Source organism: Pongo pygmaeus, chromosome 7 (assembly GCF_028885625.2).
Source record: "Pongo pygmaeus isolate AG05252 chromosome 7, NHGRI_mPonPyg2-v2.0_pri, whole genome shotgun sequence".
Taxonomy (NCBI): Eukaryota; Metazoa; Chordata; class Mammalia; order Primates; family Hominidae; genus Pongo; species Pongo pygmaeus.
In genome coordinates, this window is record NC_072380.2 from 20,284,942 (window position 1) to 20,311,868 (window position 26,927).

Below are 26,927 nucleotides of genomic sequence, written 5' to 3' on the forward strand. Positions count from 1 at the left end.
CACCGCTACGCACATCCTATAACAAGCCAATATATGTTTGTTGAATGGATACATGCGTGAACGAATTGGGTAGGGAGTAAAGTGAACTAAATGATGCCACATGTGTTAACAATCACTGAAACATATTTTCCATTGCTTCTGTTTTTCAAAGTGGTTTTCACAGCTTGAGTTCTCTCCATCCAGCGTCATGAAAGCCCATTCGAAAGGGATATCAGCTGACCTTGGCCTGCACGCGTTTGCCTTCCTCCCCTCACCCCGCTCGTGCGCCTCTCTTTCGGCTGGTTTTCCTCTCTCCTTCCATCTCCCCTCTTTCGCTTGCCTTCCCTCTGCGCCCGCGCCCGCCTCCCAGCACGCTGGTCAGCTCCTCTTGCTCGCAAGCCTGCCTGGCCCCAGCGACGCGAAGTCACGAGCCTGGGGGCGGCCGGCCGCGAAGGGGGCGGGGCGAGGCCGGGGCGCCGCAGCGCGCATGGGCGGAGCCTCGGGCCGCGGGCCGCCTTGCTATATCTGCGCGTGCGCGGCGTCGCTGCTGGGCCAGTCGGGACCGAGGAGACAAGATGGCGCTGCGGGCGATGCGGGGGATTGTCAACGGGGCCGCACCCGAGCTACCCGTGCCCACCGGTGGGCCGACGGTGGGAGCTCGGGAGCAGGCGCTGGCAGTCAGTCGGAACTACCTCTCCCAGCCTCGCCTCAGTGAGTATCAGAGAGTAATACGTCTCCGGTCTTTGCTCCTTAGCCTAGCCCTTTGCTCCCAGTCACCTGCTTACCCAGCGGGTAGGGGTAGGATTTGTTTTTCCCTCCCGCGTCTCCCCTCCGACCCAGACCCACTTGTCTCTTTAGAAGAAGATTTGCCTGTACCTAATATTTCCAGGAGATGGGCTGAGGGCAAGAGCACCAGCGGGAACTTTTTCCTGGGGTTGGTGGGCTCCTGGCTGTTGCCCTACCCCCTCCCCTCCCCAGCTTCCCTAGACTGGAGCCTTCTTAGGCACTTGCTTCCCGTCCCCGAGGGCCACTTCTTGTCGCTCCGATCTTAATCTTACCCTGACTTCATTTGGATATCTAGGGGTCGGGGGAACGCCCCTTCTTCTTCCCTTCCCCTGGTGAGGACCTCAATGGGGTCTTCAACTCCTGCGGAGGGCAGACGGTAGAGCCATCGCTGACGAGGTCAGGCCTTTCGTGGATGGAGGTCAGGCCAGTAGCCAGAGGGAGATGTGGCTTGGTGTTTGGTGGAGGGGCTGCTCCACAGAACGACACCTAGATATCAGAGAACGCTAGAGCTGAAAAGTACCTTGCAGGTCATCCAGTCCAGCCCTATCATTTTACGGGTGAGAAGCCTAAGGTCCTGGAAGGGGTAGGATTGCCATGCTTCAGACACTTAATTATTGGCAGAGCGGGGACTAAAAATCCAGGTTCTTAAATTCCCGCTGGGCCTGTTTCTACCGTTGCCTCTTCATTTACTGACCAGTTAACCAAACTTGGTTGAGTGCAGGGTTCTTTGGGGAAGCCAAGTGGCTTTGCCCATAGGTGGTGTGTGTGCATAGGCTTGTTTAAGTGTTGTGATTATTTAAATAAAAAGACCTTAATGAACTAGGTTTAAGTGGATAGCTCAGCAATTCCAAAAGAAATGATTCTTGATTACTAGGGAATGCAGTTGTGTAGCATCTAACTTCTTCACAGCTTTCTTCGGAACTGGCAATGAGCCCTCGAAATAGACTTTTTAAAAAACTGGGAAAAGCACATGATGTTTCCCCGGGTGGTGAGACTGCATTTTCACTGGTTAATTGCCAGAGTGTCTCTAGGTGGCCGACTGGTTAAAAAGGATTTCAGATGAAGGGTGTTAGTCTGGGCGATCTGAAGCCTGACTAATCCACATCCTGATCTGTCACTGGATCATGTGATAGCACTGCAGTGTGAAGAAAAAGGAAAACATTTGATTCGGTGGATTGCTGAGATGTGCCTTTTACACTGGGAATTGTTCGAATTAGAAAATGTATGTTGGGGCTTATCTGAGCTGAAGTAGCTACTTCAGGAAATCGGCAGATGTTGCATTCTTACGCAAACCTTGGCAATAAATTTATACCTACGAATTACAAATTCTCTTTTATTAATTGCGTTTGTATGCATTGCCTTTCTTTGGGTAGAACAGATAGACATTAGTGGTGCCTCTCAAAAAAGGTTATAAAGGTGCAGTAGTCAGTTTCCATATAATTAATCATTCAGTGTCAATTCAGAGAATATCAACTGAAATAATGTTATTCAAAGAGTACTCCATGATTAAGATTGTAAACCTTTGAGAGAGATGAATATGATTTCTCCATGGTTTGTACGTACTTAGCCAGTTGCTGAAGGATTTTTCCAGACGTTATTCTTGACAGTTGTAGCATAGGGCTTCACACCGAACTGTTAGAGGTCAGGGATCCTTTTTATGTCCACGCTGCCTAGCACAGTGCCTGACACATAGAATGTGTCTTGTAATTGTGTAACTTGCAGTTAAACTCCTTGCTTGAATAATTCAGTGGATAGATTGTGAACATGGGTGGAATCAGAGCAGGGAGTTGAAATGCCCGGTTGAGTTGAGTTTCACTTATATATCCGTGTTATTCTAAAAAGCATAAATGATATCATACTTAGGCTAACAACTAACAGCATTTGAATATCTTCTTATTTTGCCATATTTTTTATTCTACTCAAAAGTTTTAATTGCTTCTGAGTAAATATTGATTAACCTCTTAATTTTTGTGGGTTTTTTTTTTTTTTTTTTGAGATGGAGTCTCGCTCTGTCACCCGGGCTGCAGTGCAGAGTGGCGCAATCTAGGTTCGCTGCAACCTCCGCCTTCCAGATTTGAGCAGTTCTCCTGCCTCAGCCTTCCGAGTAGCTGGGACTACAGGCGCACGCCGCCATGCCCGGCTAATTTTTTGTATTTTAGTGGAGACGGGGTTTCACCGTGTTGCCCAGGCTGGTGGCGAACTCCTGAGCTCAGGCAATCCGCCTACCTAGGCCTTCCAAAGTGCTGGGATAACAGGCATGAGCCACCGCGCCCAGCCAACCTCTTAATTTTTGTAAATTGATTGTAAATTTTTGTAAATTGATTGATGTTATCATTTAAGGGGATATGTAATTATAGTTATTTTGTGTGTGTGTGTGTGTGTGTGTGTGTGTGTGTGTGTGTTGAGACAGGGTCTCACTGTGTTGCCTAGGCTGGAGTGCAGTGGTGTGAGCTCAGGTCACTGCAACCTCCACATCCCAGGCTCAAGCGATCCTCCCACCTCAGCCTCTCGAGTATCTGGGACTACAGACGGACCCCACTACCTCCAGCTAATTTTTTTTTAATTTTTATTTTTTATTTTTGGTAGAGATGGGATTTCCCCATGTTGCTCAGGCTGGTCTGCAACTCCTGAGCTCAAGAGATCCGCCCGCCATGGCCTCTCAAAGTGCTGGGATTACAGGTGTGAGCCACTGCGCCCAGCCTAAAGCGTCACACTGAACCTTTAGAAGTCAGAGATCCTTTTTGTGTCCCCACTGCCTAGCACAGTGCCTGACACATAGAATGTGCCTTGTAATTGTGTAACTTGCATTTAAACCCAAAAAGTCGTTTTTTGAATGAAGAAATGGAGTAATGTTGACAGTTCCACTGTACAAATTAGATCCTTTTTAAAAATAGCTTCAAGATTATACGACTTTTAAAAGAAATGGAAAACATATTCAGGCTTGAAATTAGGAAATTATCTTGAGCATTTTAGTTGAATTTCTGAAGTCACAAGGAATGAAAACTTGATTTTCTCTTAAAAGAAAAGATTCAACAACATACATAGAGCTTTTGGGTGCTATATATTTTGAATTTGGTCATCTCCATTTTTCTTGAGACCCTAGATCAACTGGCCTTAAGTTTCTTATATCATAAAGCAGAGCTAGCCCTGCAAAAAGTCAAAATAGGAATCTTCTCCTTGCTTTTTTCCTAGAACCTCTTCTTCAGGTGCTCACTGCTTGTCATGTAGATCTCTACTCTTCTTGTACAAGAGAAGATGATTGCTCTGGGTTTTTGTTTTGCTAATAAGGCAGAGGCTAAAAGACTAGGACATTTATTATTGCAATGGCTGTCAGCTTTTTTTCTGAGTATTTCATAATCATTAAATGGTGTTAGTAGTGTTGAGCAATCTCCTATCCTGCAGGAGGAAGAGGATGTCATCTGATAAAATATGTGCTCCTTAAAACCTGTGTAGATTTTGGGTTTTAGATGTTACTTCATAAATACTTCTCTGGCTCATATGATAGTTCAGAATCAAAGCCAAGACATTTTGGTTGTAAAATATGTTAAGAAGGTAATATAAGCGTGTATCTTCTGTGTTGTCAGAAGTTCTGATTATCCCCCATTCACACACCTACGGACTCAAATTCTTGTTCATTTGGAGAGGAGTGGTCAATATGTAGGTAAATAGAAATATTTAGGTAATTTGCAACTGGGTTTTTGCCTTTTTTGAAGGGCAACTTAATGTCTTTGACAGCCATACTTTAAACTGGTATCTCTGCTTTGGGCTGTTAATGGTAATGGTGAGGAAAGCTGGATAAATCTAGAGATAGAAGGTAGTGTTTGTTATCATTCTGCTTGGTTTTCTTTGCAGATAGTTTTAGTACCATGGAAAAGAGCTGTAGTTTTATACAAATTGTCTTTTTGTCCCCACTTGTAGTCCAAGTGCTAGAAGCTGTATGGTCTCCATACTTTTTAATTGTACTGAAGACTAAGGCCAGAAATATTATAAGGGTCATAGAGTACCAATCCTAAGATTAAAGAAAAACAAAACAGTTAGAAGCCTGGCTCCCCCATTTAAAAACCAACTTATCAGGGCCTTAGTTTCCTTAGGGTGCCTCAGCCTTGCCTACTGTGTTAGCCATTTTCTGCTCCTTTTAACAGAAATCCTGAAACTGGGTAATTTATAAAGAAAGGGAATTTGTTTCTTAAAGTTCTGGAGTCTGGGAAGTCCAAAGTGGAGGGGCCGCATCTGGTGAGAGCCTTCTTTCTGGTGGGACTTGAAAGAGTCCCAGGGTGGTTCAGGGCATCACATGGTGAGGGGGCTGAGAATGCGGAGGCACTAGCTCAGGTCTCTCTTCCTTTTGTGAAGCCACCAGTTCCCTTCACATGATAATTCATTAACCCATGAATGGATTCATCCATTCATGAGAGCAGAGCCCTCATGACCCAGTCCCCTCTTGGAGGCCTCACCTGTCAGTACTGCCACATCGGGGATGAAGTTTCAACTTGTTTTGGAGTTTCCGAGGGGATATTCAAACCCTAGCACCCACCTCGTTGTGTTCTGTGAAGACGAAATCAGATAGCCTATCTGAGGATGCTCTGTAAAAGCATGAAGCTCTTTCCAACTATAAAGCTGGGTCCCATTTTTATCTTGTTTGGACTATAACATGTCTTAGCTTAGTTTTTATATGTCAGTTGAATTTAAACCAAGCACGTTTAACCTCTGGTTTGTATCGGAAGTGTCTCCTCATTGCCTCATGTTTTTCATGATTATCAATGCAGGAAAACTGCTGAAACACCTCCACCAGATACTCCGTTCTCTACTTAAACTCTTCCAGTAGCTACGACTCCATTGGAAAAAGATTGTTTTGCAATAATGACAAAACATAGACACAGGGAAATATTGCCTGGTGCGTTAAACAGTAAAAACCTGTTTTGCATAGCTAAAATTGCAGGCTTGTGAAATTGTTTTGGGTGGTATCACTTCATAATTCTTATAAGATACCATACCACAAAAAATGAACCAGTTCAGTTTTAGAATTTGGGCTGTAGTAGAGTCAAAGAATAAGTGGCTTTGGAGCTAGAGTGTACACATTCAGATCGTTGGGCTGGTTACTTGTGTCCTTGGCCAAGACACAATAATTTCTCTGAGAATAATTTTTCTCTTCTAAAACTTAGGATAATGATAGCTAACTAATATGTCTGTTATGGAGATTAAATGAGAATTCCTGAAAAGTACTTACTAAATGTATGTTGGTGTTATCAATTAACTTGCAAGGTTACCTACTGACTTTTTAAAAGGCTGGGTACGTTGTTGCAAATTTAGAGACTTTTGATGAAGTAGAATCTTGTCTTCTGTAGTAGAAGTCAACTTGATTCACTGTTTCCAGGAAAAGCTATGACTGGTGTTTCTTTTTCTTGGTCATACTTTTGCTCGTGACTGGCAAAATTTCATAGTTTGGAATGAGCTTGAATTTTAAACATGAGAGTCTAAAGCATTATTGTTGTAGAAATTAGACATATAAAGGAGATACAATCTTGTTGAAAAAATAAAGAGAATTTTAAGAACCCGATGTATTTTACTGATGTTGCATTTTATTCAAAACTGTTTATCATAAATCTCAATACCATATCCCCTCCCTCACCCCAGCTGTTTGGTAAAGGTTTTGGAAAGGTCTACGTTTCTGCATTTCTGAAAACTGATTTCAAGAAAACATATTTTTAATGTAGCTCACTTTCCATTTCTACTTGGCAATTTTAGAAAGCCATTGAAAAAAATGCTGGGAGTCTTTTTAAAATGAGAACAATGAAGAAATCTTTTAAAGGGTTGGAATTATGTTTTTTAAAGAGTATTCAATCATTTTAAAACGGTAGGGATAGTTTTCATAAAAGTGTCAGAAAATGTGGCAAATGGGGTCTTTCTAGTAATCTAGGGGAATGATTAATCCTTTCACATGACCATCCATCCAAGTCGCTTGCTTTTTATCTAAAGTGGAAAAAAAAATACACTTCAGTTGGGGGGGCCTCTTTTGATACAGTTACAGTACAATTACTGATGTATTCAACCAAATATGTGATGTCTGGATTTAAACGTCCTGTTAGCAGGAAAGATGGAAGCCCTGACAGCGCTGTCAGCTCTGTCCCAGCATTTGTACCAGGGCTCTGGCTTCCCAGCCTGAGGCTGAAGGAATTGTAATTTTAAATTCCAAAGCCCCTTGAGTGGACAGACTGGTTAGTAAATGGTTTCCTCATTCTTGGGAGTCCACATCTGTGCCAGGAATCTCTGTGCAAGCTCATTATAAGACCTCCAAAGAAATCAAGCAAGTGAAAAATTCGCAGTTGCTAGACAGCTTCATGTTAATTATTTTAGGCCTTATAGTAAATTTTCTTCAAAACTTTAGTTCATGTATTTTTTTTCAGTTGTTCTGCTTATGAAATTTAGTGAATTTTGTAGGTGTCTGGTAGAATTACTGTCCCCTGAGTGTTCTTATACCTGATCCCCATTTCACTTGCCATGCAGGTGTGATAGGTGAGGGCTTTGGGTAGGACCTGCTGGGGTAGAGTAGCAGTTTATTCCTAGGGCACACTTTGCAGTGGAAAACAACAGTCTCTAACCTGGCAGTAACGTTTGACTTTTTTTTAAAAGGATACTTTTCTTATCTTGTTTGACCCCCTGGCCTTTCTTTCCATTGCCTACTCCCTCCTTCAAAAGCTCTTTTCCCCTAGTTTTTATGACACCATTTAATTGTGGCTTTTTACCTTGCAGGCTATACAATTTCTCCGATTTCCTTTGTGACTTTGTCACTTCTGCTTAACATTAAGGATTCCCTTTCCTCATCTACTTAGCTAAATGCCGCCTCCTCTATAAAGTTTTTACTTTTCTCCCTGAGGTGAGAATTACTCCCCTGTTTCTGCTGTGCTCCCACAAACCTTGTGCAGGCCATAGTTAGAGCCCTTATCTCATCACATTCTAACTCCACCCCCTCGCATAAGACTGAACTTTTGAAGACAAGCAGAGTCTGTCCCTCTGTGTCTTGTTTTTGTATGCTGGGTGCTTACAACAATGACTTACTCTTACTAAGGATTCAAAATATTTTTGGTTGGATGACAGTGGATTATGAAAAGTTGTATAGGCACAGATGTATTTTATAAATGCATTGAAAAATTTTGTAGCTATTTGAGTGTACCGTTTTCTAATAGATATGATAACGTAGAAAGGATTTTTGGTAATGCCAGAGAGCTAATTTAAGCTTTTGTGCTATTTGACTAAAACTGACTCTTGTGTATTTCTTTCCAGCATACAAGACAGTATCTGGAGTCAATGGTCCACTAGTGATCTTAGATCATGTTAAGGTAATACCACTATCTGTTTTGGTCTATTTATATAGTTAAAAATGTGGCATTAAGTCCTATTTAGTATACTTTAAATTTTTGTTATGATTTTTAAGCCATACTTTAGACTGAGTGTCAGTCAGTCTGAAGCCCAGATACCCTGATACCCTGGGCTATCAGATACCCTGGGCTAAGCTTTTTACCTGAGCTGTTTGACCAAAATATCCAAGAAAATAAATTCCATAGTATGTTTTCTAGAACAGTGATTGTACATTGGTTACGGGGGTGGGTCAGGGAGAGGCATACAATTACTAGTTTGTTAAGAGAGGTTAATGATGCATTTGTGCTTGGCATGTTACCCCTCTGGAAGCAGAAAATACATTGAGAAACACTTCTTAAAAGAAAGGGTAAAGTGCATTGCCTCTTCTGCTTTATCACTAAGGTAATATCTTTGTGTATGATAAGGTACCTGTAGAAACTAATCTCAAGATGAAACCTAGCGAGTTTACCTCCTGTCTACAGTTTGATATGTGCTGCAGATTGATTCAAAGCCATAATCAAACTGAAGTTGTACAAGATTTAGGCAGGTGCCCGTTAACGTTTTGTGAAAGAATGCAGCCTCCTCTTTTGTTTTCTGAGGAAAATATTAGGAAGCTTTGTTTGTTTCTTTATATTTTAATTGTTTTCTATATTCTTTGTTAAATAAACTTTTGGACTCATTTTTAAAATATAAATTTTTTTAATATTAGTAAGTATATTATTGAAACAGCTCAAAAAATATTTGGGCTCAATTGTGTTAAGTGCTGAGCCCAGTACAGAAAATATAATGGTGGACAAGGAGAATGGGGGTCTCCCCTAGTTGAGCATAGTATAGTGGAGATGCAGATATAGTATCAATGTCTAACTGGTACGCGCTGTGAAGAGTCAGTTAGGGTGCTGTGAAAGATGATACTGGGAAGGACTTAGAAACCGTCTCTGAGGAAGTAATTTTAAGAGACCTAAAAAAGTTTCATTGAATGTTACATTGGGTTGTAGTTATAGGTGAGGGAAGACTGGTAAATCACTTTTATGTAGTTGTAGAAAAATCTATTTAGACCATGAGATTTATAGTGATTCATTTTGATTTTAGATTTTGGCTTTTGTTTTTAACATAAAACATACAGGATCAAGGAACAGATAATCTCAGGCAAATTATATCAGAATAGAAGAAGATGTAGCCCTGCTGCCAACAGATTTTGTGAAGTTAGCATATCTTTGACTCCAAACCAGAAAAAGGGTAGTATTAGAAAAGAAAAATAGCTGTTCTCACTTATAAACACAGATTCCAAAATTCTTAATACATTCATGTTAGATATTAGCAAAATACCTATGTAAAATATCAGCAAAAGTAGATAATTTGATACTAGAAAATCTAACAATGTAATTCAACACATTCATGGATTAAACTAGAAAAAGCTTATATTCTTCTCAATAAATACAGAAAAAATATTTGATGAAATTACTCATTTTTTAAAAAGCCTCTTCGAAAATAAGGAATATAACAAACTTTTAAGCTCTTAGTGAGTATCTACCACAACCTGCAGCAAACCATGTACTTAGAAGATTCTATAAACATTCCCATTGAAATCAGTGAAAGGAAAACAACTGTTTCCTCTCTACTGCTGTTCTCAGTATGTACTTCACTTCTGACACCAGATGTGTGTGTTTTTTCCTATAACAATTCAGTTCTTTGGCGAACACCTATTGGATGCCCTGCAATTTAATTCAGTTCTGACACTGCAAAGAGTTGTGAGTACCCCATAGGTTAAGGGCTTAGTCCCACAAGACTGTAGTCCACTTCAGATGCCAATCAAAAGTAGTGGGTCCCCAGGTTACCCACAGCTACTGTCCAACTTGGCTACAGATTGAAGATTCCCTTCTGAAGTTCGATAATTTGCTAGAATAGGTTACAGAACTCAGGAAAACCATTTACTTACTATTACTGATTTAGGGTATATTAATATATTAATATTACTATTACTGAATAAGGGTATATTAAAGGATACAAATGAATAGCCAGCTGAAGAGATGATCATAGAGTGAGGCCGTGAAGAGTCCCGAGCACAGAAGCTTCTGTCCCCATGGAGCCGGGGTGGACCACCTTCCTGGCACTTGGATGTATTCTTGCTGCCCAACCCAGAAACTCTCCAAACACCCTCAGTTAGGATTTTTTTTGAAGACCTAAGCATGACTGGTCAAGTCCTTAGCAGCGGTGATTAGTCAGTTTCCAGTACCACTACTCTGTCAGGAAGTCAGGGGATGGGGCTGAAATTTCCAATCCTCACTCAGCATCACTATCCATCTTTCTGCTAAAAACTTACCCAGTGCTATGGGGAAAAGAATTTAGGGCCATCATCATTTCTTGATAATCTGATTAATGAATCAGAAAACCCAAGTCATCCAGTGGCAGACAATTAGAAACAATGGTAGCAAACAAAGTAGTGGATACAGGATCAGTTTACAAAAATTTTTAGTGTTCTGTATGCCGGAGTAACTATTTACAGAAAACTATAAAACACTGTGAAAGACCATAAAAGAAGACCTAAAATAAGTGAAGATTCCATGTTCATGAAGGAAAAGACTCAATTCTCCCCAATTAACACAATCAGGGAAGAGTAATTAAAAATGAGGATTTTGTTCAGTAATAAGCAGATATAACAGTGGAACAAGATTTAGAGCCCTGAAATCAACTCTTCACACATGAGAATCCGACTGGGTAAATCAACATTACAAGGCCATGGGGGACACTGTGCTGCTCAGAATATTGTTAGGGCAATTGGTTTCCCATATAAAAATGAGAAACATAAAATTAGTTACCAAAAGTTGAGATGAATTAAAGATCTAAATATAGAAAAGGAAACATAAGTCTAATAGAAGACAATACAGAAGACCGTGTTTATGACTTCAAGCTGTTTTCCAAACAAGAAACAAGAGACATAAATTTGTAAAGGACCGCAGTATGTTTTATTATGTAAAAAGTGTTGTGCACATGTATCCTAAAACTTAAAGTATAAAAAAAAAAAAAGAGTGTTAAAACTTTTGTGTGAAAAGATACCATAAGCAAAGTTAAAAGACAGGAAGGGGACTAAGAGAAGATATTTGTACAAGGATTAATATAGAGAATCTATAAAACTTCTGTAAATGAATAAGAAGGATTTACTTGATAAGTAAGAAAAGGATATTAATAAGCAATTCATAGGAAATGAAGTCTGACTTATCAGTAATATGAATGAATAATTGACAGTGTTAAGCATGGGAAGTTCCTCAGTATTGGTAGAAGTCAGGAAAATGCAAACTAAAACGATGCCGTTTTTATTAAAATGGCAAAAATTACGTTTAAAAGCATAGATTGGCAAAGATGGAGGGAAAGGATACTTTTTTATATAGCTAGGGAGACTAAATTAATAAGGTTCCTTTGCAGAGTTAATTTGGCAGAAAATGGGCATGGCCTGTATGTGGCCCACCAAATGGCTTTGGGAAATTCTGGCATACTTGTATGAGGAGCCCCATACAAGAATGCTCATTGTAACATTTTTGTACTAGTGTAAATTTGGAACAACCTAGAACTCCACTGGTAGAAGAACAGCTGAATGAAATGTAGTGTAGTTATCTGCTCTGTTTTAACATTAATTCTAAGGTGCCCATATCTCCAAAGGGTCTTAAACCAATGGCACATCATAGTTTAATTGGCAGGTTTCTCTTTTCACATCACACAAAATAATGATGCATCTTTCAATAAATTATGCTGATAAAATAAGTATTAACATGACAGAATGTCATGTTAATATCAGGTCAAGTGAAAAACAAATTGCAGAAAGATTAGTACATTGCCATTTATGTAAATCACCGAACTTCATTTTTTGGAGACATGTCTTTTTAAAGAGTAAAAATGGATTAGAGGAATATATATCTTGTTAGGAGAACTAGATTGAGGAGGAGACTTAAGCATTATCTTATTATAATAGTAATTATTATTTAGTAACTTTTTTTTTTTTTTTTTTTTTTTGAGACAGAGTCTTGCTCTGTCAGCCAGGCTGGAGTACAGTGGCACGATCTTGGCTCACTGCAACCTCCGTCTCCCCGGCTCAAGCAGTTCTGCCCCAGACTCCTGAGTAGCTGGGATTACAGGCCTGTGCCACTGTGCCTCGCTAATTTTTTATTTTTAGAAAATTAAAAATAAAATTACACCATGTTGGCCAGGGTGGTCTCGAACTCCTGACTTCAGATAATCTGCCCATCTCAGCTTCCCAAAGTGCTGGGATTACAGGTGTGAGCCACCGCGCCTAGCCTATTTAGTAACATTTTATTCTTCCCCTATCAATCACATCTGGAGCACACAGTTGATTACACACACAGCCTAGAAAGCAATCATCAGTTCTAGGTGGTGGGAACGTGTTTATCTGTACTTTTCTGTAGCCTCAAAACTATAAAATATGCATGCAGAGGAAAAGCAATACATTTAATTCTCATGTTTTCATGGATTTAAGACCCTTCGTCTGTACCTTATGCTTTGTTTGCTAGTGTATGTGACAGTGATGTTTGTTGTAAGGACTTAAACTACCCGAGGATATTGAAAGCTCTCAGCAAAAACCTGTGTCTGTGAAGAGTAGAGGGTTGCACATTCAGACACAACATGGGAGAGACAGAGCATGTGTCATAAAATGTTGGTTATTGATCCTTTATTTTTTTCTCTTTAGTTTCCCAGGTATGCTGAAATTGTCCATTTGACCTTACCAGATGGCACAAAGAGAAGTGGGCAAGTTCTGGAAGTTAGTGGTTCCAAGGCAGTAGTTCAGGTAAGTTTCAGCTGGCCAGCTGAACTGTTGCCGACACATACGGAACACTGCTTGTTTCTTTCTGTGATGATCGTTGCATAAGTGTTTTTAGAGTCTTTACAGATTGGTTACCGGCTGCAGGGAAAAAAATTATTATTGCATGTTTTTTTGCTCAGTGTCACTTAGTCCGATAGCAACACTAGTAAATGGCTTTTTTAAAATGGATAAAATTAAGTAGTCATGTAGAAGGAGAGAGATGAAAAGCAGAATTCACTGATGATGTGATGAAACCAAAAGGATATCTGTCTGAGTTTCTTCCTTTAAATTATCTCATACAGTTCCTAGTTTTAAAATTATGGCAATTTTCTGAAATAACATGTTCTCCTTAAAAATAGCCTAAAGCAGGGATTGGCAAGATTTCTGTAAAGGGCCAGAGAGTAAAGCTTTTAGACTTTGTGGGGCCAACTAAATTCTCCTACATGTTCTTCTTTTTCTTTCTTTCTTTTTTTTGAAACAACCCTTTAAAAATATATATATATGTGTATGTATATACATGCTTAGCTTGCTTATCGAATTTGGCCTGTAGGCATGAACCCTTGATCTAAAGGTTGACAATTTGATTTATTATCATATTTCTTTGCTCATTATATCAAAAGTAGTATACATTCATGTGTTTTACATTATAAGGGCTGTTTAACAGACAAATAAAATGTAAATGCCCATGATCTAAATTACTTTTACCCTTCTGATTAATTCTTTTTCTTGATAGGTATTTGAAGGGACTTCAGGTATAGATGCTAAGAAAACGTCCTGTGAGTTTACTGGGGATATTCTCCGAACACCAGTGTCTGAGGATATGCTTGGTAAATGGATGTTATTCATTCTAAGCTGAGATCTGTTTCCTTTTAAACATATTTCCATAATGTCTTTTAAAAATTATGAACATTTGAAAGTCAGCATCTACTCTGTCCTGTCTTCTTACTGGTTTCTAGGTCGGGTATTCAATGGATCGGGAAAACCCATTGACAGAGGTCCTGTTGTACTGGCCGAAGACTTCCTTGATATCATGGGTAGGGACAGTAGATGGATTGCTGTGTTTGGGAGAAAATAACCTCTCTCTGTCTTGTACCTTTGCCAGATAGAGAGTGGTTTTTGTGATATCATTTAAAGTAGATAGGCAACACGCTCCATAGGTTATAAATTATTTTATTATTTAATTATATTTTCTTAGAAATTATCGTAAAATTTTATGTATTAATATCTTAAGATACTGTAAAATATCTAGGATATATCTGAAATGTATGTGGTAAAACCGTGAATTTGAAATTAGGACTTCTCTCTTATTTGCTATATCTTTATTTTACTTTAGGAACTTGAATTCTATTACCCTATGCTTTGTGAGTCTACAAAAGAGTAAAGGAAAAAGTTATTTCAAGTTTCATGTTTGAAAAGTAACTGATTTTTTTTTGTAGTAAAGAGATGCTTTATGTAGTTCTGGTCTTCTGGTGCTTTTTCTTTTCTTTTAATTTGATGGTGTCTAATTTCCTTCATGAATAGTGTGGCAACATGTTAAAATTTTCCTTTTTGGAAATACATTAGGTCAGCCAATCAACCCTCAATGTCGGATCTACCCAGAGGAAATGATTCAGACCGGCATTTCGGCCATCGATGGGATGAACAGTATTGCTAGGGGGCAGAAAATTCCTATCTTCTCTGCTGCTGGGCTACCACACAATGAGGTGAGGACTGGGATCGGTTTGCTATGAAGTTTAGCAGACAAGAATTTCTGTAATGCATCACTGTTACTGAGAAACCGAATAAAGGGTTTTCAAAATAAATACTTAGTGTTATTGTATGTATAATCCAGTTACCTCACATCTTTATTTCTGCACATGTCTTCTTGCTTACCCTTGCATATCTTTGCAAAAAGTACAAAATAGTTTTGTTGAATAAATCCCCTAAAACATCCTGGTTTCGTTTATGATTACGATTCCAAAAGTTTACGGTTAAAGTTATTTTGTTGTAGAAATGTTATTTTAGATTTCAACTGAATTCTTCTACTTTGTTCATCAGATTGCAGCTCAGATCTGTCGCCAGGCTGGTTTGGTAAAGAAATCCAAAGATGTAGTAGACTACAGTGAGGAAAATTTTGCAATTGTATTTGCTGCTATGGGTGTAAGTAGAAGTTATTTTTGTTTTAGTATGATATATAAAATTTTGCTTGTGTTATGAGAACATTGTAGTATGCTGTACATATATAGTTGAATTTTTCTTTAGGTAAAGAATTTGCAATCTGGCATTTTGGCTAAAGGACTGAAGTTTGGCATTAAGGACTAAAGTTTGGCATTTGACTAATTTGAAATTTAAGAATAATATTGTTTGTGCCCCAAACTGGCTCTTTGTTCTGTTGGTTTTTGTGAAGACTTTTGGGGTACTTGAGGTTTTAAAAGAAGGAACAATTCAAATCTGTAGCTTGGCTTTCATCAGAAATAAATGTTAAGGATTTTTCTTCTCCCAGCACTGATGAAGTTATTGTTATTTAGGTAAACATGGAAACTGCCCGGTTCTTCAAATCTGACTTTGAAGAAAATGGCTCAATGGACAATGTCTGCCTCTTTTTGAACTTGGCTAATGACCCAACGTAAGTAACAGAGCTATTTCTTTCTGTGGCCCAGACTCGGGATCAAAAGTGTTTCTTAAGGTTGGGGAGGTAAAATGTGGTAATAACAGCATTTGGACCTAGCAATGAGGTAACCCTGTATTTAAAGTCCAGCCCTGCTTCTTGGTCATTATCTGGCACTGGGCAAATTACTTAGGTTCTGAAGCTCATAAAATGTGACAGCTGATACTTGTCTCATGGAGTTGTCTTGCATATTAAATGAGATCATACTTATAAATTACCTAATACACAATCAACTCTCCGTAAATGATTTTTTCCTCTTACCTCAAAAATCTGGCTTTCATTTGTTTCCTCTCTCTCTGCTTCCTACCTCCCTGCCCTACCCCAGTGCTGAGAAACCATACAACTGAGAGATCTGGGACATTTATAAATAACGGTTAATACCTTACTTAAGAATTTGTAAAGTAACAATTGCTTTACTCTCCTCAATTTATTTAAAACTTTAAAAGGGGAATTGTACTGTTATTTCCAGAATCATTTCTTTTTGGTCTTTTGGTGTGAGTGGCCTAAGACTCAGTGTTCCCTTTCAGCATTGAGCGAATTATCACTCCTCGCCTGGCCCTAACCACAGCTGAGTTTCTGGCGTACCAGTGTGAGAAACATGTATTGGTTATCCTAACAGACATGAGTTCTTATGCTGAAGCACTTCGAGAGGTTCGTTGTTCATGTTTTTCCCTCGGTTAAACAAAATTGCTTAATTTTCAGGATTAGCTTGTCGCTTTGCAAGTTTTCATTCTTTATAGTTTTTTGATTCCACTGTTCATATATTAATAGAAAGCCTTAATAAATCAGAAGGGAAAATACTTCCCTTTTTGTCAACTTGGTAGAAGTGATTAGAGGATAAGATTTAAATGGTTATCCTGTTTATCATACTGTCACTATCTCCGTGGATTAAGAAATGATTGTAAAAGGGAGTAAGTAATTCAAGCTGTTTATTCAGTTACTCTTCCGGAAGTTCTGTTTCTGTCCAGACTATTAATTTTTAAACCTTTTTGTAATTCCATTTTTAATGATGTTAATATTTTATAAAGACCCTACTCTCACAGTACTCTCTTCAGCACTTTTTTCTTCAGAAAACCCAGTGTTTATTTAGGAACAATATTAAGATTCTAGCAGGCTGGGCACGGTAGCTCATTCCTGTAATCCCAGCACTTTGGGAAGCCAAGGCAGGAGGGTCGCTTGGGATCAGGAGTTCAAGACCAGCCTGGGTAACATAGCAAGACCCTGTCTCCACAAAAAATTTAAGATATTGGCTGAGCGTAGTGGCACACACACTTGTAATCCTAGTTACTCAGGAGGCTGAGGTGAGAGGATAGCTTGAGTCCAGGAATTCGAGGCTGCGATAGCTTGAGTCCAGGAATTCGAGGCTGCGGTGAGCTATGATTGTGCCACTGCACTCCAGTCTGGGTGACAGATCGAGACCTGTCTCTTAAAGAAAGATTATAACAGTTACCCCTAGAAGTTTTAGGGTATTTGTTCTAATACTAGTTACTGAAATTTTGAGTAAGTTACTTTTTTAAGCACATAAAAAGACTTCTGAAGAGACAGGCTTCTTAAAATTCCCTCAGTGCCCTCACCATATCTTACTCTGCTATATTGCTGTTTCAGACTAACTCTAGTCAAGGACTAGTTTTTCTCCCCCATCTATCACAGACTGATACTTTTGTAAAATGCAATAAAAATGAGTTATTAGAAAAGTGAAATTTTAACTATATATATAATTTACCAATGCAGATTTTAAAACTGTTAGATTCAACAGGCATAAAATTATTCTGCCAAATTGCCCTGAAAGTTTCTAAATGCTTATCTTGCTTTCTGTGTGATCATTGCATGTTGATAACAGTTGGTCTGCAGACTGCACTGTGAGGAGCACTGCTGTAGCACGCTCCTTTGAAGATGCCAGAGTAGCACTTAGAAGTTGCATTTCATAATGCTTTAGGGTTCTAGTTGATTGTGGGTTAACATGCACGCCTATAGTCTGGTATCCATGTCTCTAAGGTAAAGATCATTTATCACCATTCTTATTTTGTGCAGTGGAATGGACTCCTGACTTTGTGACCTTCAGAAATTGTTTAATTTTTCTGACCCTTGATTCCAACTGTAAATTGGAGGTAACACCTTCCTCATAGGGTTGCTGCGAGGATTAAGTTAAATAATGTTGTAAAGCGCGGCAGATGATTCCTGGTGTACATTTCCTTCCCTTTTGACCTTTTTGGGATTAGGTTAGATAAATATGGCTAGTTCCACCAGGTGGAATAAATCTTGTGAACCAAGAATCTTTTCTGTTTTGAAATTAACTTCCTTTGATTTATAAAATTGCAAGCAGATTTTCTTCTAGCACACTATTTGAAAACTTACATTATGGCAATATGATTTTAGCAAAAACCTTCTGTGCCGCATTGTCAACATTTTTGTTACAGAATACTTTGAATTTATGTTGCCGGGAGATTTTTCTAAATCATTCTTAAGGACAGTATTTAAAATGAACATGATGGGATTTTCAACTTTGTACTTTGGCATGTTCAAACAAACATGTTCTAAGCAAGCTTGTTATAATATGGCACGTGATGCTCTTCTCCTTGAACTGCTATCAGGTTTCAGCAGCCAGGGAAGAGGTTCCTGGTCGACGAGGTTTTCCAGGTTACATGTATACAGATTTAGCCACGATATATGAACGCGCTGGGCGAGTGGAAGGGAGAAACGGCTCGATTACTCAAATCCCTATTCTAACCATGCCTAATGATGGTAAGTTTTGGTATTTGGATTATAACACACCTAATCATTTTAAGGAGAGAGAAGACCCATCTACCTTTTCGAGTTGAAGTTATTTTGAGAACACATCCCCTAAGAGTTTATCTTGGTTATTTGCCTAAATAAAACATTTTTCATTTGAAAATTACCCATAGTTATTATCCTATTGTGGAGCAAAAGCAATTTTCTTCATAATTTAAGTTTTTAACTTTATTAGGTACTATTGAGTGCCTGCTGTTTGCAGGACACTGTTCTAAATGTAAAGAATTTTTGAAAAGAATTTGTGTTCTCTACTTAGTGTAAGTTACTCAGTCTAATTGGGGATGTTTTTTATGTGTGTGCACCAGTAATTTAAGATGGCCATGTTCAGTGCCACATGAGGAGTACAAGTGGAAAACTCCCCAAAACTTAGAGACAGATTTTTTAACCAAGGGCTGGTTAAAAATGACTTTCCAATGCCTGTCTGCGTGTGTGCCCAGGGTGGCTCATGGGGTATGACTGTTCAGAATTCCTCTCCTGTGTTGCCTTTTTGTCCTTATTTCAGTTTTTCAACAACACTTTTACAAAATACGGTAAGTTATTATTTACTGTAACTGAGCACTGTTCTGAGTGCTTTATAAATATTCACTCATTTGCTCCTCATAGCAACTTTAAGGCAGATGCTGTTTTAGGCACAGGGAGGTAAAATGATTTGTTGAGATTAGCAAGTGATAGATTTAGGACCCAGTTTGACTTCATAACTCACACTGTTACTCTGTACTGCCTCTGACGTGAAAATTATTTGTTCCAAGGGAGTAGCTACAAAATGATGTAATTTAACAGATTTGGAAATGTGTTGCTTTGTGGGACCTTTTTGGTGCAGCCTGTGTAGTGTTGTTTACTTGTCTGTATGCCTGCGTTTTGTGTGGTGAAATGTTGTGTATCCATCCGACATAGCTTATGAACTAAGAATGTTCTCAGTATACATCAGGTTGGCAAATTTCTATAAGGGAACTTTGGGTTTAAAATGAAACTTTACTTATATTGAGAGGGGAGAGCGCTTACCTAGGGGAGAGAGTATTTTTTATTAATGCAGCCAGTTTACCTCATAGAGCCCAACACACATCTAACTGCTGCAACCAAACTAAACTGGCCAGTATGGTTGCCGCTAGCCACATTTGGCTGTTTAAGTTCAAGTTAACTAAAATAATTGAAATTAAGTTTTTCAGTTTTGTTAGCCACGTTTCAAGTGTTAGATAGCCACATTTGGCTAATGGCTACCGTACTGCACAGCACAGACACAGCACATTTGCAGCATCACAGAAAATGACTCTAAGAACGCTCTTCTAAGTAATGTTATAGGTAGTACAGAGGGACTTCATGTGGGTTTGGTTCTGAGAGATGGCCACCTTAAAACTCATAACCTAAAGATGCCATGCTTAATGCCGACTGTCTTCCTCCGGTAGATATCACTCACCCCATCCCAGACTTGACTGGCTACATTACAGAGGGGCAGATCTATGTGGACAGACAGCTGCACAACAGACAGGTACTGGACGTGAGCAGTGCTGTGAAGCTTGCAGACCTGCTCATCCGTTATTCTTTAGTGATTTGGATTTTGCTCTTAGGAATTGCTTTACTTAGAAAGTATCAACTGGAATTGTTTTTAATATGGTTATAAAATTGTCATTTCTATTCTCTTAAATTCTGGTGTCGGCAGAATGCTAGAATTAAGAATTTTCTCAACACTTTTCTTTATTGTGTCTTAAAACGGAGTCACTTATCTCCAAGAACTTTTTTGGGAATTCTATTCCATAATGGTATCATCTACCAATCTTGTTATTAATAGAAAAAAATGACTTTTCCATGCTTCTCTAGTAGATGCTGACTTCTAAAATCAGCTGTTAGGAATTATTGTTATTTTTATTGTGTGTATAATTGTTTAAGTCAGAGTTCAGAAGACCATTTTGAATCGATAATGTGGTAGTACTTACCAAACAGATGTTGAAAGTTGAGTTTTTTAAAATAGTCTTGTGCAGTGTTGCAGATGAGGCTTTTCTGGATTTGATTCTGGAAGGAAGTGCTGTGCTGTGACGCTTTTCTGGATTTGATTCTGGAAGGAAGTGCTGTGCTGTACAGTGTTTTTACCACCTTTTCTCGCCAGGAGGAGACAGTAGGGTTCATCTAGGAGACAAATGCAGCAGCTTTCTGGGATTTAAGTTGTAATAATGAGTTTCGAATGTTTTTTTATTACCAGCAAAACTTGAGTTTTGTACTTAAATATAGTATTTTTTCCCCTCTCATTCTACCCAAGATTTATCCACCTATCAATGTGCTGCCCTCACTATCACGGTTAATGAAGTCTGCTATTGGAGAAGGGATGACCAGGAAGGATCATGCCGATGTATCTAACCAGCTGGTGCGTACATTCTTCTAAGAATGGTGTTTGAAAATATGGATATGTTTCTGCTGTCTTACACCTCTTGTCTTTCACCCTTACCGCTTTTCTCTTCCCCATCCACATGGAATTTTAGTGTAGGCTTAATGTGGAATAATACATAATCATTCATTAGAACCAAAGCAGCCTTTTCTCATAAGGATAGATGCAGATGATCAAGATTAGCTTGAAACCCATGTCTAATGCTATCAAGTTTCCAAATAAAAAGCCAAGCAATTAGGTTGTTTAAATTTTTTATTAGCAATTTTAATGTTAATTATAGAGTATTCCTGAAAGGCTACTCTAACCTATTTCTTGCTTAACATACTAAGCCATCACCAGAACACTAAAGTATACAGTTTTATGTAGACTCTGAAATCCTTGATTTCTATACTCATGTAAGATTGTACACTAACACAAATAAAGAAAAATAGTGTGGCCATAAAGTAGAAATGGTAAACTTAGCGATATCACAGATTTTTTTTTAATAGAACTTCAAGATGGATTTCTCCATGGTTTAACTATGAGTTCTGATTTTCAGCTGCTCTATAAATTTTGAGCTCATTAACATATTGAAGAAGTGTGTTTTTTGTAGAGCATTAGGAGTGTCTGTGTATTGTATGCCTGAAGACTCCTTTCTGAGTGAGAATATAGTCCTGGTACTTTCATATGAATTTTATGTGAATTGTTTTTGTAAATTCCTTCTATGGGTTCTTGTGAGGAGAACTAGAGGAGTACATTCCTATATCCCAGATGACTGAACATTTTGAGAGCTTCTCTCTGCTGATGGGGGCCTTTCTTCTCTTTAGTATGCGTGCTATGCTATTGGGAAGGATGTACAAGCCATGAAAGCTGTTGTTGGAGAAGAAGCCCTTACCTCAGATGATCTTCTCTACTTGGAATTTCTGCAGAAGTTTGAGAGGAACTTCATTGCTCAGGGTAAGATGACTGTTGTCTTACAAACATAAAAAGCCTCATATGTAATTTTGAAAACTGCTTTCCAAGCCTAAGAGAATTCTCGTTGGTTTCTATATAGTTATTTCTCTGGTTAGAGAAGAGGCTCTGTCACCTGCCTGCCTTAACCCTCTGGCTTCTAAACATCTTGGGAAGATCTTGAATTGATTTTCTAGTTACTCAGCTACCATCTCACTGTTTTCCTTCTTCCATCGCCCTTCTGCATCCTCCTTCCCAGGCCCTCTGCGGTGCAACTTCATTGCCAGTTCTCCTTGCTGCTAACTTCTTAGCAATGATCTGCTTTGACATTTGGGGCTTGGGACTTTCCTGATTCATCTATATTCATCTCTTTTTCTCATTTCTTACCTTCCTGCCTCTTAATTGTTAATAATCCAAAAAGCTCAGTTACCTGTTCTTTCTGCTTTCCCTCACAGCGTCCACTTTTCACTCTGCTTTGGGCTCTATGATGTGTGGACCTTTACCCACTGTCCAGACTTCTGATTCCACATCGCCAGCTGCCTTAGGAACACCGTTGTTGTTTATGCCACCATCCCCTCAGGCTCAGTGTACTCAGAACCAAAGTTTTTTTTCCAACTGACCTGCCTAGCAGTGCCCTTTCAATTTTTATCTATCTCTGGTATAATCATTGTCCCAGTTAACCCAAGCTCAGTAACTGGGCATTATTCTTAACCTTCTTTGCTTATTGTCCAGTGATCAATTATTTACTAATTTGTGTTGTTTTCCTTTGAAATATTTTACCCTATTCAGTTTTTATTCCCATTATAATACCTTAGTCCTGTATTTCTTAAACTTCAATATGCTTTTGAATCAGCTGGAGATCTTGTTAAAATGCAGATTCAGATGTAGCAGACCTTGGTGGGGGCAGAGATTTTGCATTGCTGTGAATTCCTGGGTGATGTTGAAGCTGCTGGTCTCTGACCACTCTTGAGTGCAAAGGTGGTTTGAGTCCAAATCTTTGTCCCATCACCCTTGACCATTGGTGCCAACTTTTTCACCAATCTCCTTGACTCCCTGTGTGCCATTGCCAGGGTAAATATATTACTAATTTTGTTGGTTGTCCCTCTACTAAAAAAGCCTGTAATGGTTTTTATGACATAGCATAGGCAGGATTTTCAAGCTGTTTTGCTTGGTCTCTCCCATCAGCCCTGCTAATGCTAGTGATACTCTAACATCGGTGGTTACAACAGGTGTGTTTACTTTGGAATAAATGCATCAGGCTGTACACTTAGGATGTGCACCTTTCCAGTTATATGATACATTATTAATATTCAAATCCCCAAAATATTTATGATTGTTGGAATTTTTTTAATGCAGAACCTGAATATCTTAAACAAAATAAAGTTTTCATCTAGAGAAAAGAACCCAGACCTCCAGCCTTGGAATCAAAGAATAAGATTTATTTGTGGGGATAAGGATGATTCTGCCATCAAAAATGATTTTAACAACTTGGAAAACCACTGACCTTCAGATAGTGATACTCTGGAGAGGGTTGCGTGTATTCAGGTGCTTCACTGGCATTTATGGCCTTCTGAGCATCTGTGTTAGTTGCCTTCAAATTCAGCCTTTTCTCTTTGTGTGAACCTCCTGTGCTAGGGAGACTTTTCTCACTAATCTCTGGACAAAACATTGATTCTAGTTTCCATTGCTCAAGTATCCTACCCAGTTGTCAAATCTCAGATCTGTCTCACCATCCTCTCCCGCAAGACTGCTCCCTGTCTCAGCCCAGCCGTCTCTTCCTCTTCTCTGGTTCCTTATGATACTCACCGTCTGTGCCTTCTTTTCCTCAGTCCTTCTCATTTAGTCTTGGAAGCCCCAACTTTTTTTTTTTCAATATCTGTTTAATACACTGCTAGTCATATAACAATACATACTGGATAACACTACTAAGTTGGAAGTCATTTGCATTTATTAATTCAATCTCAATTTTTTAAGGTCCTTACGAAAATCGCACTGTCTTTGAGACTTTGGACATTGGCTGGCAGCTACTCCGAATCTTCCCCAAAGAAATGCTGAAGAGAATCCCTCAGAGCACCCTCAGCGAATTTTACCCTCGCGACTCTGCAAAGCATTAGCTGCTGCTTCCGCATTGCTCCGCGCTCTTGTGAAATACTGGTTCTGTTTTCTTTATTCCTTTTGCGCTCCCCAGTTCCCACCTTTGTGTTGGAGTTTACCATGTTACCCTGTAATTAAAAACAAAGAATAGGTAACATATTGTGCCAGTGTTGCAACGTTTTAAACTGCTAACAGACCTTAAAATATCCCCCTACCTGGGTCCTCAGTGCTATGTTTAAAGTGCTGCAGGGATGGAGTGGCGTTTTCTTATTGCTGTATGTATTGTACATAGTGGAGTAGTTAGTTACCTGATAACGGTCTCATTATTTGGGTCTCTTAGACCTTACCTCTCAACTCCCTCAAGAGTACCAGTCTCTGAAGTTATAATGCTTTGGTCTCTACATTAGGGGCAAGATCCAGTCTGAAAGAAGTCTCCTTTGAGAAGGGCCAAGATGCTCTTTGCTGAGTGTTTGCTTTCGGTTTGTTGGTGTGCCTGTATTGCTGGGCTGTGCTGCTGCTCGAAGCAGATGGTTTTGACTGTCTACTTGCTCTTTCCTATATAATGAATAGATGAGTGAAAGGAGTTTTCTTTTTCTCTTTAGTACTTATGTATTGGGATTCCTGTGTCTTACAGCTCTCCGTCTCCAGATAATACACAGAATCCTGCAACTTTTTGCACAGTTGGTATCTTCTGGTAGCAGTGAGGCCCCTTGTCTTGGTGATCCTTACTGGGTTTCCAAGCAGAGGAGTCATGTGATTACAATCGCCAATAGAGTTGTTGTTTGGGGTACGAGATGAGAAGAAAGAAAAACCTACAGCCTTTCTACATTCTGACATGCTAACAGTGGTTTAAGTTTCTAAAGTGTTTACCAGATGCTGAAGGCAAGGAGGGGAGCAGAAGCACTTATGTTTACGGATATTTTAAACTGTGTTAGAGAGCAGCCTTTGAAAATCCCCAGTTTGGTTCTGCTTTTTGACCTCTCTCTACCTTTTTAGGGTAATCTTTGTGGCACAAACGATAGCATTTCCAAGCTTTAGAGTTTTCTGAATTCCTGCGCCTTCCTGACGTGAGCCCTGAGCGATCTTCTATGCAGTTCTGCCATGTGTCCTGTTGGTCTCGTGTTCTTTGTTACTTAGGTGCAATAGCAACTTCCCTACTCCGTGCATTCCATCTTTCATGTTGTGTAAAGTTCTTCACTTTTTTCTTTGAGGGGTGGGGGTGGGGGGAGTCAGCATGATTATATTTTAATGTAGAAAATGTGACATCTGGATATAAAGTGAAAATAAATGTTAAATTAAATGGAAGTTAACTAAAGTGACTCTGTATCTTCTAACAAGGAAAGCAACAAGCAAATACGTAATCACGCATCTCTTCAATTCACAGTTCTGAGCATCATAACCAGGATTGGGAACCAGCCCTTGTGTTGTAGGGACATGGCTTCCAGACTGCCCTTGTCGTTCTTTTCAGTACTGTCCCTTACAGCATGCTGTAGTTTGATCTAGGGCTGAGCATTCCTACAGGTGCTCCCCAGCATTCCTCATTTCAGGCCTTGTCAGGACCTCTAGAGCCCATCTGCTGTGAGCAAAAGAGGGTGCTAAATAGTGAAATACAGCTTGAAGCAAGCCAAAACTTGTTTCACATAAAATCTCACATGGATGTCCGGTGTATAAAGAAACCTGGTGAAAGCACAGGGCATGCTGTCATGGAGCCTCTCATTTCTCCCCACTCCAGTTCAAGGCAGCTTTCAGGAGATGGAGGGGAAAAAGCTTAATCCTAAGAAGAACTGGGTAGACCTGAGTTCTGTTTCTGATTCTGCCAGTACTCTATGGCCTTGCTTAATCATTCAGCACATTCGAGTCTGCTTGTCTGCTTGTATTATGCCTTTTAGGGTCACTGTAAGGACTGGAGATTTTTGTGTGTAAAACACTAGGACAGTGCCTGGTCCATAGCAAGCCACTGTTACTAGTAAACCTTTTTTAAGATGAATTTGCCTTATTACTCTGACGTAATACTTAGGAATTGTTGGTTATGTAGCACTCTTGTTAATTTGTAACTTATTTTTTAGTGAAAACATTTTCTTAAGGAGCCCTTTTATACCAGAATAAGACCTAATGAAAAGACCTGTTACGAAGCCAAGTGTCCTCCAAGGTCAGGCTAACTAAAATGACTCATTCGGCATTTATTCTTGCAGTTGACTGCCACTTCATTGTGTAAGATTTCATGTAAGTGAAAAAATGTTTTCAGACTAATGTCATAAATACCTCGCTAAGATGTTTCATTTTCAGCAAGTGTGGGGGTACAAATCGTCTGAGGTCAACAAAGCATCCTCTGCTCTTGAAATTTTTTGTTACTCTCATAAGGGAAAGTTAGCTTAATTCAGTATTAGGAGCCAACAGAAAATAGTTCCCCAGACTACATTTAAAATAGCATTTAGAGACTACAACAAGAAATACTTGGCAAGGCAGTTCTTGAGGGAAAATTACCCTTTGTGGGAAAACTTAAGTAGAAGGAAGTGGGGTTTTTTTAAATGAAACAGTCATGTTCCTTACTCAGCTACCAACTGTAGTTTTACTTCAAGCCATTTTTCCAGTTTGGGGTTGAACACCTGCCTCACGCTCAGGCAAACCATGTGGTGTCCCCAGCTGCCCCCTCCTCCATATGAAGCCCTGCAATGGTAACAAGGAGCGGGTGACTGATGTTTGGAAACAATGAGAAATCACTTCCAGTCAATAATGGGTCACAGAGCTTTGTATCGTGAGCTAGTGGCAAAACTCGTCCAGAAAACTTAGTAAGTGTTTTTCAGACACATGTGAAGGCTAGGAATTGTGGGACCCTCCCTGAACAGTCTGCCACATTTCTACTTAAGGGAAAAGCAAAGCATCTGACCATGGCTCTCCCTGAGGCTGAGGCACACATGAACAATGCCTAGGTCTCCTTTGTAGGAGCCTGAGGGTCCCTAACCTAGAATCAAGCCCATGGCTGTTTGCTGTGGTTAGCAGCTACAAGTAGTGCACGTGTGATATGACACTGTTCTCCAAAGAATTTCATCTCCAAACTCCTAGAGCATTTTCTAAATCTAATAAATTACAGCATTCCAGGTACCAGTGGTCGTGTAGCCCTTTATCCACAGATGCAACTGGAAAATGACTTGTCCAGGGTC

At 39.4% G+C, this 26,927-nt stretch overlaps 1 protein-coding gene across 1 annotated transcript; it reads left to right on the forward strand.

Moving 5' to 3' along the window:
* The first annotated feature begins 486 nt into the window (after positions 1 to 486).
* Positions 487 to 25,081, forward strand: ATP6V1B2 (ATPase H+ transporting V1 subunit B2). The gene is made up of 14 exons (XM_054498552.2): positions 487 to 690; positions 8,044 to 8,099; positions 12,815 to 12,913; positions 13,662 to 13,755; positions 13,885 to 13,962; positions 14,492 to 14,631; positions 14,966 to 15,067; positions 15,436 to 15,533; positions 16,103 to 16,226; positions 18,167 to 18,317; positions 19,769 to 19,851; positions 20,617 to 20,721; positions 21,549 to 21,678; positions 23,647 to 25,081. Exons 1-14 carry the CDS (start codon positions 555 to 557, stop codon positions 23,784 to 23,786), a joined length of 1,536 nt encoding a protein of 511 aa, XP_054354527.1. The 5' UTR covers positions 487 to 554; the 3' UTR covers positions 23,787 to 25,081.
* Positions 25,082 to 26,927: the final 1,846 nt, after the last annotated feature.

What these genes read in the sequence shown, in the direction of transcription:
- ATP6V1B2 (XM_054498552.2), top strand. Translation starts at nt 555, where the DNA reads ATGGCGCTGCGGGCGATGCGGGGGATTGTCAACGGGGCCGCACCCGAG. An exon ending in AACTTGGCTAATGACCCAAC is followed by an intron (nt 15,534 to 16,102) that starts GTAAGTAACAGA and finishes GTTCCCTTTCAG; the next exon opens with CATTGAGCGAATTATCACTC. An exon ending in GACAGCTGCACAACAGACAG is followed by an intron (nt 19,852 to 20,616) that starts GTACTGGACGTG and finishes ATTCTACCCAAG; the next exon opens with ATTTATCCACCTATCAATGT.